This window comes from Capricornis sumatraensis, chromosome 18 (genome assembly GCF_032405125.1).
Source record: "Capricornis sumatraensis isolate serow.1 chromosome 18, serow.2, whole genome shotgun sequence".
In the NCBI taxonomy this organism is placed as follows: domain Eukaryota; kingdom Metazoa; phylum Chordata; class Mammalia; order Artiodactyla; family Bovidae; genus Capricornis; species Capricornis sumatraensis.
Window position 1 is genome coordinate 21296377 of NC_091086.1, and position 15060 is coordinate 21311436.

Below are 15060 nucleotides of genomic sequence, written 5' to 3' on the forward strand. Positions count from 1 at the left end.
CCAGCAGCTCCCAGTTGCATCAAATGCAAGCTCCAGTCCTCCCTCACTGCCCAGACCATTATCTCTTTGACAGCTGGACCCCACTCCAGCCAAACAAATGTCCTGACACGATGTCTCTACAATGCTGCAACATCTGGTTAATTCAGTCAACTCTGTCAAATCTTCAGTTAATCATCTGGATGTTTTGTCTACAGGATGCCAAACATCTGGATTGACTGAAGAAATCTATGCTGATAGGGTTGTTGTTTTTTTTTAAACTGAATTGGCCAGATGTTTTGGCATCATGTAGACACATCACTGTCTCCTGCGTTTGTCTTAATGGCTTGTCTGCATAACGTTCTCTCCACCTGCAACATAACCTGTCTCCTCAATGCCATGTTCTCCCTTCCTTCCAAATTATGGTCAGAATTCTCTCCGCCACAAAGCAGTTCTAGACTAATCCCACTAAACCATAGTCCGTGTTCATTCTAGCACTCACTTAGTTTTTACACATATAACTCTTGTCAACTGAAGTCACTGTGCTGTGTCTTTATTCTGGGCTGTTAGCCTCCTTTGGATTGTAACTCTATAGGTATATGCGAGCTGTACTGTAAAGCAGTCTGGTTTGTACAGCAAGAGGCATGGTAGTCTAGTGATCAACTCAAAACTCTGGGTTCAGTCTTGTTTTAAATTTCAGCAAGCTGCTTTACTTCATGTGTGACCTGGACAAATTACTTAACTTTGCAAAGCTTCAAGTCTCCTCCTCATTTGTAAAATGGAGGCAATAGTACAGCCTATCTCACAGAGTTGTTTATAAGGATTAAAAGAGTTAATACAGATAAAGTACTTAGAAGAGTGTCTGGCATAAAGGAAGCATCCATTAAATGTTAGCTGTTTTCATTATATGCTTTATAAAGCTTGGTTTTTGTGTTTATCCCTTCTTTTGACTGTGACAGGTAGGTAAGGCAGCTGATACTGTTTCCATCTGAGAGGAGAAAACTGATATTAAGAGGTTATATTGTTTTTCTGTTAAATCAGTTGCATGTCTGAAGCCTTATACACATTCCACGTCTGGCTTTCTACATATTACCTGTTGGCCCTCGGCTCCCTCTCGTCTCAGGAGTTAGAATATTGCTTTCTATAAAGAGCAGGTACTCAAGGAAGCCATGTGTGTTTTTCTACAGACCAGAGGTCCCTCCAAATGCTCTTTGGATCTGTGCCCACCTGTGACAAAGCATCTTATGTTAGAATGAGAAAAAGACAATGTAGTAAGGTTTCCTAAAGTGAAATTTCTTCAAATATTAGAGCTGTTTCTGAACTGAAGTTATAACCTTCCTTCATTTTTAGTATACAAATGCCCTAGCTTTCTGAAATGATGGTAATATTAAGTGATAAAATACAGAACAACACTACATAACATTGGGCGCTCAGCTGTGTCCAGCTCGTTGCGACCCCGTGAACCATAGCCCACCAGGCTGCTCTGTCCATGGGATTCGCCAGGCAAGAATGATGGAGTGGGTTGCCATTTCCTTCTCCAGGGCATTTTCCCCACCCAGGGACTGAACCTGGGTCTCCCACATTGCAGGCAGATTCTTTACTGTCTGAGCCACCAGGGAAGCCTCAATACTATAATGGATCCTGGTGTGTTTTTTTTTTTGGAGGGAGGGTTATTCATTCAACAAATATTAAGTGTCTGTCTTTGCTAGGCATGGTTCTAGGCACTGGATCAATAATAAAACTGACAAAACTCCTTGTCCTCTTGGAGGGCATTCTGTGGTGGGAGATTATGATAAACAACAAATAATTAACATCTGTAAAGCTTAGTTTCTCATCTGTAAAGTGGTAACAAGAGTTCGTGCCTCCTCCATAGGGTTGTTAATAAGAGTTACATAAATTAATAAGGCAGAGTGCTTAGGAGTTTGTAGTGCCATTGAATATAACTACAGTGGGAGACGTAGAGAAACAGCATGCGGGGTGGGGAGGGGTTGCAATTGTAAAGCTGAGTGGGTTACTGTAGGCCTTACTGAGAAAGGGCCATCTTAGCAGCCTTGAAGGAGCCGTGGGAGTTGGGGTGTGGAGGACAAGAGGTCAGGCGGGACCGGCTAGCGCACAGCGCCTGAGAGGCCCGCATCTAGCTCGTGTGATGCAGCGGCGGACACACGGCGCGGTCAGTCCGGTGATGAGGAGTGTAAAAAGGGGGGAGTCAGAGATTGAGGGAGGGGATGGGGGTCCTCTAGAGCCTCGTAGGCCATGGTGAGGCTGTGGGTTTTACTGTGAATGAAATGGGGAGACGCTGCCGTGTTTTGAGCAGAGAAGTATAACAATGTAACTTATGTTTTAAAAGGGTGCACTTGGCTGCCATGTTGTTAGTAACTTAGGGAAGCAAGGGTGGAAGCAGGGAGCCTGGCTATGGTGCTGTTATAGTTCTCCACACGAACGCTGATGGTCCCTTTGACCAGGGTTGGTAACAGTGGGAAGCAGTAAAAAAAAATGGTGAAATTCTGGGTATATTTCAACGGTTAAGCCAACAGATTATCATAACAGACTGGATACAGGGTGTGAGATGAAGACAGGCATCCAAACTATTTGGCCTGAGCAACTAGAAAAGCCTCACTGCCAGTGGGGAAGATGGGGCAAAGTGCAGGAGAAGCAGATCCGGGGAAGAAGGGCTCGGAGGTGTAGACAGACTCAGTGTGGACATGTTGGCCTGATGACACATGAAATCCACAGGATGGACATTAGGAAGCTTCACTCTGAAATGGACCCACACCTCACATGCATAACTTTTCTAAATCAATTTAAAAATCACTAATTGAATTCTTTGGTTGCTTGGGAGATAGTACCTATTCTTAACTACTGTATTCATTTACACCAATAATATAATGAAAGTTTAGAGCAGAGATCACATTCCTCTTACCCTAAATATTTCCTCAAAAATTGCAAATTAAAGAACAATTTACACACATAATACCAAAAAAGAGGTAGTCCACAAATTTTAAATTTACTCATAACCAGTGAGAACTAGCCATAGATACTACTTTAAAGTAGTCATTTATTTTCTATACATGATGCCTTTCATTTCAAATATATTTTCAATACATGATGCCCTTTGTTTCAAATATATTCTTATTAAAGCATCTGAATAACAAAGCTCTGATTATATTAATCAGAAAACAAATGAGAAAATCACATAAGAGTTTTCTGCTCTCAAAGTTATTCTGATTATTAAAAAGTGCTGGAGCTGCAGTAATGATTATCATTTCTGGCATCATGGAATGAGAAAATAACAATTTTCTAAAAGACTAAGAACGCCTTCTTTTTGACTGGTGCTATGAAGAAAGCCGTCAGAGGATGTTCTTACTGATCAAGTAATGTGAATTAGTATCATGATTTAACCTTAAAGGAATAATCCCCAGCAGATGTGGAAGAGAGAGACCAGATTCCTGTCTGCATTTAGAAGCTGGTGTTCTCTCCAGGTACGATTCTCCAACCTTAGCCCAAAATATTTTCCAAAAAATTTAAATGATGAATTTCTACATTATCACTCACAGAAAATAATTCAAAGAAATGTAATTACATTTCCTTTTCCCTCCCCGTTTTTTCTTTCTGTGAGATTTGGACTAAATTGAGGCAAAAAGATGAGCAGAGGGAAAAATAAATGTGAGCCATGTGACTTCAGAAACCTCTCTCAGCATATATCTAAAGATGCAAACTCTATGAAAAGCATAGGGTGCAGGCGTTGCTACAGTTTAGAACTTCACCAAACTGTCTGAAGTAATCACATCAAAGAGAAATACGCCTGAAGACTGTGTCATCTTGGAAAAAAGGTTAAGAACCTTTGTGAGTTCTCTAGGGCCAGTGCAAGAGTTACTGTAGAGGTTCTTTTTAGCAATGGAACAGAATGGGAAAAACGACCGGTTGTAGCCGAGAGCTACCTTTGGTGGCTTGAGATCAGCCACGGTGAGAGTATTGACACCACAGAAGTTGGTAAATGACGCAAATCAGGGCTTTGCTTGCCTTCTGTTTTCACGGAGCCAGTTAAGCAGCGCACCATTGCAAACTCTGCCCAGGGATCCGCACAGCCCTTAGAACCCGTGACAAAGCCGTTCGCGTGTGGCTTTGCAAGGAAGATTTTGAGGACTAATGAGTATTCTTTCTATAAGCATACTTCTCGTGGAGACTTCTAATACTTGTCAAGATTATTTTATTTCTCGAGGAATTCAGATTTCACCGAATCCTTATTAGAAAGGATTTCTCTAAAATATGGCTCTTATTTGGCCTTTATTAAAAGCTAAAAGAACAGAGATAAAATATATATGGGACAGGAAACCCTCCTGGTTTCTAGGAAGCAGAAGTGGTATCCCAGGATAAACTGTAGTCATTGGAAAGGAGTCAAAGCCATAGAGACACCAGACCTCCCCCCCGCCCCGCTTTTTTTTTGTGAATGACGGTGTTAAAGAATGTAACCCCTCTTAACTTCTCTACACCCCGTACATACAAATTGCTTATACTGATACAACCCTCAGTGGTAACTCACTTCACACATCCATTTTCTTTCTTGTTATCACCAAGATTAAACAGCATGTTGGGGCAATATTCTGCATTTATCTAACCTTTTCACTCAGGCCACAGAGATACAACAGCACAGGTTTCTGTTCCTCACACGTCAGATCCTATCAAGAGACTTGGTAGTGACAGTTGATAAGGACACCATAGTTTATTGAACTTGTTCTAAAAACAACAGCAGCAAACCACTTATCTCCTCACACTTTTTTAATGACCTTGTTCTGTGGTGTCCCTGTTTTTAGATGCAGCAGACGTACTACTGACTGCGTGGCCTCGGAGCATACAGAGAGCTGCGGGCATGTGGTCATGTGCATCTTGCCATTCTATCATTAAGAATTCTAGAGATCTGCATTTCTTCAGTTACCTATTGAGAAAGGGGAGGTCTAGAGTGAATTTTAACTTTCACCTTGCCATCAGCTTCAACCAATGTGATAAAAAATGGCTTGTCAGGAAAATGAGGGGAAAAAAATTGCTGGGAGTTGCTTTTCTCTCTGCTCTCTACAATGTCCAGCATCACCAAAGACAGTGAACAAGAAGGCTTCCAGACTTCACTGTTTCAGGATAACACATCCCTAGAGGATGCATATAGAGAAAAATAAGCCCAAATAAATGTAAAACTAGAATGAACTATTTGGAGAAGGAAATGGCAACCCACTCCAGTGTTCTTGCCTGGAGAATCCCAGGGATGGGGGAGCCTGGTGGGCTGCCATCTCTGGGGTTGCACAGAGTCGGACACGACTGAAGCGACTTAGTCGTAGTAGTAGTAGAATGAACTATAAAGGCTAATTTTCTTACATATTTTCTCTTTTTTCTTTGAATTCATTTTTTTGCTTTTTTTTTGCAATTCACATGGCCCAAACATGTTCCTGTGACATTTCCAAAGATTTTGCTATAAGCACATTTAATATCATATTTAACAGTTTAACCATGTTCTTAAGCTTTTCAAAATTGCTATTGCTATTATTTGGTTAAGTTCAAAGTCAGTTTTATTATCATGGTGAAATTCTGATTAGATTCTAATCTCTGCAGAATTTCAGATCTTTCTGCTCCTTGCAGTTAAAGCAACATAAGGAGCACTCAGCCAACCTGGTTTAATTCTGTCATTCACTTCTTTTTCAGCCTATAAATACTAGTCTTCTGGTTGCACCCCAGAGACCTGAGGTTCCTTCTGTTTTGAAGACAAAACCACACTGTTTTAGGTGGACACAGTCTTGGAGGAATGATAGAGAAAACCTATGGGGTACTTCAATACAAACAGGTCTAGTGGTAATACTTTTCAACAGTAACCAACAGAGACTTCGTGAGCTGAGGAAAGAGCCTTTTGCTTTGTGAACCTCTGTAATACAACTGCTGTTACAGTGATGAGGGAAAGACAGGGCACATTTCCAAACACTGGCTTGTGTTTTGGTGACTTTGCATCTATTTCCCAGAAAACTTTTATCATATTCCTCTCCACTTTGAAACTTTCTCCTACTTCTGTGCAAAAAAGAAAAGGATTGTCCTTCTGTCTTCTTACCCCAGGTTCTAGATATGATCATAAAGAATAAATTATGAAATATTCCAGGCATACCAAAATATATAGAGAAAAATAGAGCGAGGATTGACTACCCAACATCTATCGTAAGAAATCAAACATTACAAACATAAGTGAATCTGCCTATGTACTCCTTTTGCCTCCCTAGAGGTAAACACTAACTTTTGCTACATGTGTACGTCTATAAACAATATATAATTGTGAGCTGCACATTTTAAATTTTTATATGGGAGCTTTCCTTTTCCTCACATGATTTTTAAGAGAAACTAATACAGAGAGATCTGGTTTATTGATCTTTACCGCTTACAAAGTATTCCACAGCATGGATATACAATAACTTATTTATCTAGTCTTTGGTTGATACTTCAATGTATATTTAGTACAGTTCCCTTGAGCAGTGTGTGAGAATTTCTTTAGGGAGCAGACCTAGGATTTGAAATTTTGGATCACTGGATATGAACATTTTAAACTTCACTAGATATTGCTGTCTCAAAGACTGGATCACCAGCAGTGAAGCTGGCAGGTTGTTTAACAAGCTCTCTATGATCAAAGTTTCACATTCTGTCTAGATGGGGTAGCGGTGGTGGGGAGTATGGCAAGAATTTGCTTTTCTAACATGGCCATAAGTGAGGCTGCTGCTGCTACAGCTGTAGTGTCTGGGACTATGTTGTGAGAGAAACTGCTGTAAAGAAAGCCTGCGTGTGTGTGCCACGTTGCTTCAGTTGTGTCTGACTCTGTGCAACCCCAAGGACTGTAGCCTGCCAGGCCCCTCTGTGGAAAACCAGGCAAGAATAATGGAGTGGGTTGCCACGCCCTCCTCTGAGGGACCTTCCCGACCAGGGATTCTGCCTGCATCTCTCTACATCTCCTGCGTTGGCAGGCACATTCTTTATCACTTCCGCCACCTGGTAGCTTCATAAAGAAAGCCTATTGGGTTCCACTTCAAAAGGGAGAACTGATGAGACACTATCTGAAAACATGTAGCTGGTAAGGTTTTTATTAAGTAACTGAGCATTAACCTGTGGTAATAATTTTGGCATTCAGATTCTAGAAGACACTGACTAAATAGTATAGATAACATAGAGCATGACCGACTGTCATAAAAGGCTGAATTCTTAATGAGTTCTGTTGCCAGGATGGGACCTCCGTGTGTGCTCCTGCTGTGGCTGTGCTGAGAAGGGCAGGTGGATGGGCCAGGCCATGGTCTGCAGTAAGCCTGGCTGATACTACTTGGTGTGGTTGCGTCCTGACTGCAGTCAGTAAGCCTAGGTACCTAGATGCAGGTGTCAACACTCACTCAGGGGTTCCTGAAGATTTAAAACAAACCTATCAATCTTTATATTACATAATTTAAAAATTATATTTCAAAGATAGCAGAATGCCAAGGAGGTTTCCCTTAAATATTCTTCCTGTAAAACTTTTATAAAAAAATCTTGAAAACAAAGGCTTCACAGATTTTAGGGTAAAAAGATACAAACAGGCTTGTGCAGTCTGCAAATGGTTAATATGTAAACTGGAAGGAAAGTGATTTTATTTCAGATTTAGCAATACAAAAGGTCAATTAGAAAAAAGAAAAAAACATATACCAGTAACCAAAAGCATTTGCTTACATCATTCCACAATTTACATAAGATAATTGCTTTTCAAAACCAGACAACAGGTTCAAAAATACTTCTTTTCACACCCTTAAGTGATGCTGTTGTTCCGGAACAATGGCTGTTATAAGGCCATTTATTGTGGGCACATTTCCAACGAGTTCTGGTTATCATTACTCTCATTTTATCTTCTTTCTTTTTTCTCTCTCATCAGCTTTTTGCTTTCTTCCCTCCTCCTTTTATTCACTGGATTCCGAGGATCATAGATTTCAAATGTGTCTGAGTCTTGCATGCTTGCATCTTTCACTTTTCTGCTTTTATCCTCAAACTGAAGTACATGCGACATCCTAAAGTGGGAGAGAGATGGTTCACTGATTTTGGCATAAGAACTGAAAGAAGTTCTACACTACACTTGTCTTGGCATAATGAACCAAAAGGCTACAAAACATCAAGATGGGTTGATTGTTTACTGGTGCTTAAACCACATGGAAACCAACTTCTCAGAAAACACTTAAATTTGAAAAACATGTCTGGAGTTTGTTTTGTTGGTTTGTATTTCTAGTAGTGAGTCTCTGTGCTTCAGACTTCACTTGAGGTTCCTTCTCTAATGGGAGGTAAAGAGTTCTACCCAGAAGTCTTCCTTCAACTAAACTCAGAGAACATTTTGTCAGCTTCCTTTAAAGAGCACACTCACTGAGCCAGAGTGAGCCAGGTTGCAAAGCAAAACCCTGACAGTAAACCAGCCCTATCTGATTTGTTTTGTTTGCAGTAGTTCAATGGGTCAAGTAGGGAATGTGTTCAGAAAATTCCTGTTCAAATGGTGTTATGACTCCCTTTTCTGGGGAGTTGCTGAGTTTAAAAAAATAATTGTACAAGAAGAAACGGAGCTTTGGGCACAGATCCATGAATTAATTTCCTCCTCTTACTGTTGATTACAACAAATCTAACCACCCTGCTTCCCTACTTTATCAAATGCTCACTGGTCTTAAGGTATCAACATGTGCTTGAATTCTAAGTGGTCATAAGTTGGCCATGCTTAGCAGCACAGAACTGTGTAAGTGATTAGCTCTGCCCCCATTAGGAGGTGTTCGGAATAAATAGAGAAGTTCCAAACCAGATTCTAGGGCAGCTGAATAAATTTGGAATGAAAACAGTTCAGTTTTTTGATATATAAGTAAAACTACTAAGGCTTCTTTTTCTCACGAGATATTTAAGCAATTTTAAAAACAGGCGTACCCAGCACTTTTCTTTATCACAGCAGATATGGCTAAATTGCCTAAAGGATTAACACTCCCCACATGTCAGCTGTAACTTTCAGATGAAATCCAAATATTATAGTGATTTCTTTTTCCCTCTATAAGCAGAGATTGGGCGATAGGTACTAGCAGAAACTCCCACAGCCTTTCTTCCTGCAGTACCACAAATGCTGGGTGAAGTTTACTTGTGTTAAGAATTCCCATGGATATACTTAGATTTTTGAAGAATTCTAAAAAGATGTTGTGAGCAAAATGAAATGTTACAATATTAGTGATACTACAATTGCAAAGAATTCAGTAGGGTTGATTGTCATGAGTTGACTATATATTACCACCATTCCCACCCTCTTCTTTCCCAGAAAAGCTTATTGGAATGCAATGAGTACAAGTGATATTATTATATGGATGACCTAGAGTCTAGTTTACTAACTGAAGTAAAGCACATTTGCATTTCTGTACTTTATTATTAATATATTATTTGCATTAGACTTCATAACAGTATCACACATGAAAACTGCTGACTTTTCATACTTTCACAGCTTTAACCTCGGAAACAGCCTTATTTAGAAAGTGCATTATAGGATTATTGCTTATTAGATGGAATCCTCTGAGTATGATTTTCTTATGCTTTCAATGTTCTACACTCTTTAAGTATTAGCATCTGAGAATAAAACAATCCTCAACTCCTAGCAAAAGGCAATTACTCTCGAGCCATGGTAGCAAGGGACCATTAGAACCAGACTGAATCGATCAAACAGGATTTAATCAATTAATGATGGCCTGCGTAGGCCAAAATGATCAGTGGTAACTCATTTCAGTTAATATACCTCTGAAAAGCCAAAAAATCAGTGACAGCCTCATGCTCTTGAAAGTTGGCCAGTCAGTGGCAGAACCACACCAGTGAACATGCTTCAGAAAGCCCACCAATCAGTCACCAGGGGCCTCTCCGTAACAGTGGTGCTTCGGAGGCTGTGATCAACCCTGAGACGATCCCCAACCCCAAAACTCTGCATAAGGTTTGCAACCTGCTTTGCTCAGAGACTGTGCCTAAAAGCAAGCTCTTTCTTACTTAATATGCTTTTTTCCCCCCAGATGCTGAGAGGTAGTCTTTTTCTTTTTCTTTGATACTCCATACAATCTATGCAGCATTCCCTACAGAGTGTGCTCTTCAGAAACTGTAAGTGTATTACTGCTGATAAGGACTAAGTTTAGAAGTGTGGCAAGACTGTCCTGTTAAAGGTCCTTATTACATGTGGGGAACCCAGACCCTAACACTTTATTTTGGTAAGTGCGCAGCAGCTTTCCAAATGACTTGTGCTGAGGCTAAGCCCAAACCAGAAAATAGCTGGAATCATCTTCCCTTTAAAACAATCTTATTTGATACTCCTATATTAATATAAGAATACAAACTCCACTATCCTAGTTAACTTAATACCTTTCCATATATACATTCTTCTATTTTAAAAATTAGCCCTTTCTCTGCCCCCAAAGACAGATGGTTTTTTTTTTTTTTTTGTATTATCTACTTCTAGTAGGGGTTGTCCATGTTTCAAAAATGACTTTATCAGAATTTGTCAAGTAAAACCATTACAGGCACCCGCCTTTCTATGTCATGAGAGAATCTTACAACTACTGAATTTAGTTGGCTTTGGTGTTAAGAAATAAAATCTAGACATGTGAATAATAGCATAAGAGTCCACAAAAAGAAACAGATTTTCCTACAAATCTGAAAAAACAGAAAGCTGTAAATTAAAGTAGCTGTCATTTTCAACTGTTTGTTTCATACACCACTGCACTGAACAAGTCCAACATTTTGATTAATAACAAACCTAAACCCAGAGGAAAGAAGGGGCTATCAGCTTACAAACTACTTCAGCCTTAATATCATACTATTTAGCATGGCTGGTTACTCAGCAATAATATTTAATCTTTAATTGAAATAAAAACATAATCAAAATGCTTCTCCCATTTATCTTTCAACATGCTTTGGCCACTTCATTTTAAAAAGCAAAACAAAACAGTTATTATGATTTTCAGCATAATAAACTCCTGACCTGTGTGCCTTCATAAATCACAGACTGCATGAATTGAAAGCACGCCCACATTTTACAGTCTCCTATGAGAATACACACGCAGACTTATTATACAGACTTAATTCAAGTACATAAGGTCTGGTGGTTTATAACCCTGTATGTACTAATAACTCACTCTGTGGCTGCTCATAGAATTGGGCCAGCAAGAGCAGTGAAGTTTTTGGAATTATACACATCATTTACATATGAAAATTTTAGAGCTTGTTCAGCTGAAGGCAAAGACAAATATTTAGTTTTCATTAATTAAAAATTTTACATAAGATCAGATTCTCAAGGAAGAACATTGACTTTAGTGGTTTTAGAAATGTGGAGGCTTTCCATTTCCACAGAGGCTGCGTCTGACAGGTGTATGGTCAGGCCCTTCAAGATGGTGGTTCTCTTGCTTTCTATGCAGTCCCTGCTTTACCACATGACCCATCTTCCCGCTCAACCCCAGAGCCTCAACAGTAACCACTACATGTGTGCCCCCCTGTCCCAGGTAGTGACTATTCCAGTGCTGAGAGCAGAACCAGTCCACCAAGCAAGGCTATCAAAGGGGAGCGTCCCCCTTGGCGACGGTTAACCTGAGGGGCTGGCAGAGACTTGCTCCTCTGTGGTTCTCCTGTTAACTGGTGAGCCAGTCTGACATCAATTTCCCCTGTAAATGGTGACCTCCTTCCCCGCCGTGGTAGCTAAGACTGCTGCTGCCTCCTGCCTGCCATCTGCCTGTGGGGTAGGGTGTCACTCCACGCCCTTCTGCTTCTGGCTTGTAAGGTTCCCTATGCAATGCATCTTGGGTGACTTTGTCACTGTTTCCGGGTTCTTTCTTTGGTCTCACGGGTGGGCAACTAAAAGGCTCATAGGCCAGTGGGGTGCAGCCCACAAACAGGTAAGTTTATTTTTCTTTTTTGTATGAGACTGTGTGGAATTATAAACAGAAGTAAGCAAGTGATTCTTCAGAAGGGACCTGGACTCTGACCAAACTGACATCTGTTTTTAAAACCTCTTATATAATTGTGAACTAGATTAAGATGTGACAGCAGTTCATATTCATTGGGAAAACAAGAGAGGTCCTTATTCTCAGACATAGAGTAAGTAGTATTACAATACAGAATTCCGATATTCATAACTCATTTCTGACTGAAATGCATTTATGTTTAATATAATGTAAACAGCTATCTTTTTCATCAGCAATTCTATAAACCACTCTTTCCCATTACCAAGTCTCCCTAACATAGGAAATTACCACCCTACCCTGAGATTGTTGTAGGTGTCTGTACTATTTCTCCTTTTTCTAACCGCCAAAGGTTCTAAAATAATCTTTCTTATGTTGTTGTTTAGTCACTAAATCATGTCCAACTTTTTTGCAGCCCCATGGACTATATAGCCTGCCAGGCTCCTCTGTCCATGGGATTTCCCAGGCAAGAATGCTGGAGTGGGTTGCCATTTCCTTCTCCAGGGGATCTTCCCAATCTAGGGATCCAACCCATGTCTCCTGCACTGCAGGCAGATTCTTTACTGTTGAACCACCAGTGAAGCCCTAATCTTTCTTATACATATTCTTTGACCAGAAACTATCAGCTATTGGATTCCACTGAGATACCTTAGCCTGACCTTAAAACCCTTTGACAATGGGATCTTCCTCACCAACTCTGTTTCTTTCATCAACTTTGACCATTTTGTAATTGCCTGTTTACTTGAGTTTGAACATCAGTTATTTCAGACAGTCTTTTTCACAGCTAAGTTCTCTCTCTGTGCTGGGAATCAAAGCCTTCAGATCCTCTGTACTGGCCAGGCCCTCTGGCTGCAACTGGCTGGTTTGCTAAACTAACACTTAACCTCCTTTCATGGGCAGGGACTGTTTTTTATTTCTATGATAAACTTCTAAATGTCTAACAGGTTCTGCGGAAAGTCTGGGGCTCCGCACAGGCCCACCTTTTCGTGACCTCTCATAGCTTGGCTCACATTGATGGCTGCTTTTCCACTGCTCTCAGATCAGTGATGGTTAGTTTTTATTCCCTGCAGACTGTGGTGGGAGCGTGTCTTACGTTCTTTCCCATTTCCTATGGTACGGTACCTAATGTAGGTACCTGTAGAACCAGACAGGATTTCTTTTAAAACAGTGTTCCTCAAAGTCTAATCCCAGAGTTCTGCAACAAACATAGGTTGCACATTACAATCACTTGGGTAGTTTTTAAAACCATCAATGCCAGGCTTCATCATCCCAGGATGGGGCCTCAGCCTCAGTAATCTAAAATTTTTTTTTCCCGGTGATTTAAAAATACAGCCAAAGTTAAGACCACAGCATTAAGTTTAAGAACCTTTACATGTTCAGATTGATTGATTTCATCAGCCATTTGTTCTGGTCCCTTCAGAGAACATTAAGAACAGCTGGTTCCTAATGACAAACTACTCACATACTTAAAGAATCTTAAGTGACTTCTGAGCCTATTTTAACTGAATAATCTCAAGTGTATCATCCATTTCTTAAATATAGTCTGAGGGAAAGGCAAGGAGCTACGCTGAATTATTCATTCAACACTGGAGCCTTTTTATGTGTGAGACCTAGTGTCAGACACTAGGGAAATAAAGCCGAACATGACCCAGGCTCTGCTCTCCTGAAGTGAACAGCCTGTTAGGGGAGATGAACATACTGGCACCGGAACAAATGTACATTTTGGAACTGTTTGCAGAGTGTGAGGCAACAGTAAGAAGAGCATCCTCTTACACAGCAGTCTATGAAGAGCTTTCATGTGTCTGGTATTATCTTCATAATAACTATATGGGGTAGGTGGGAAATATGTCATTCATCCCATTTAACAGGCAACCTGAGAGATTTGTGGTCAACAAACTTGTAGCTGATAAGTAGCTGACAGAATGCTTGATTGAATGTCTTTAGAGGTAACAAACGTTCGTCTTGTGAGGATGTATTTAACTTTAGGAATAAATCAAAAGTTAATTCAGTGCTAAATCCTGTTTCTAGGGAACAGGATTTAAAAAAAAACCTCAGATCGAGTAGTGCTTATTTCAGAATACAACATTATGAAAAGGCAGCTCTGAAGGAGAGAAGGGTGGGCGGGCGCCGCGGCCACGGCCATAGAGAAGCTGCGCAGGTCCTAAGCAGCCAGGACGACAGGAGCAGGGCCTGACGGCACAGGTCCTTGATGGCCTCGACGCTTAGTTTCAACACCAGGCTGAAGTGGTTTGCCATATGCTTTGTCAGTGGCATCTTCTCCATCCTTGGAACTGGATTGCTGTGGCTCCCTGGAGGCATACAGCTTTTTGCAGTGTTTTATACTTTTGGAAATATTGCTACATTAGCCAGTACATGCTTCTTAATGGGACCTGTGAAATGACGAAGATCATGGCATCCGGTCCCATCACTTCATGGGAAATAGGTGGGGAAACAGTGGAAACAGACTCAGGCTTTATTTTTTTGGGCTCCAAAATCACTGCAGATGGTGATTGCAGCCATGAAATTAAAAGACGCTTACTCCTTGGAAGAAAAGTTATGAGCAACCTAGATAGCATATTCAAAAGCAGAGACATTACTTTGCCGAATAAGGTCTGTCTAGTCAAGGCTATGGTTTTTCCAGTAGTCATGTATGGATGTGAGAGTTGGACTGTGAAGAAGGCTGAGTGCTGAAGAATTGCTGCTTTTGAACTGTGGTGTTGGAGAAGACTCGAGAGTCCCTCGGACTACAAGGAGATCCAACCAGTCCATTCTGAAGGAGATCAACCCTGGGATTTCTTTGGAAGGAATGATGCTAAAGCTGAAACTCCAGTACTTTGGCCACCTCATGAGAAGAGTTGATTCATTGGAAAAGACTTTGATGCTGGGAGGGATTGGGGGCAGGAGGAGAAGGGGATGACAGAGGATGAGATGGCTGGATGGCATCACTGACTCGATGGACGCGAGTCTGAGTGAACTCCGGGAGTTGGTGATGGACAGGGAGGCCTGGCGTGCTGTGATTCATGGGGTCGCAGAGTCGAACACAACTGAGCGACTGAACTGAACTGTGAAACAACTGAAGAAAATGTTTGAAACAACGAGATTG

General features: G+C 40.8%; 1 protein-coding gene across 2 annotated transcripts in view; it reads right to left on the minus strand.

The window, feature by feature from the left end:
* Nucleotides 1-15060, minus strand: part of CWC27 (CWC27 spliceosome associated cyclophilin) — a 270424-nt gene that overhangs the window by 7797 nt on the left and 247567 nt on the right. Inside the window, exon 14 of one of the 2 annotated variants that reach the window (XM_068990604.1) lies at nt 7712-8021. The exons of the other annotated variant lie outside the window; for it this stretch is intronic. Coding sequence (XP_068846705.1) covers nt 7859-8021 — 163 coding nt within the window. The 3' untranslated portion in view covers nt 7712-7858. Of the gene's footprint in view, nt 1-7711; nt 8022-15060 lie in introns of those variants that run through there. 2 annotated transcript variants of the gene reach the window in all.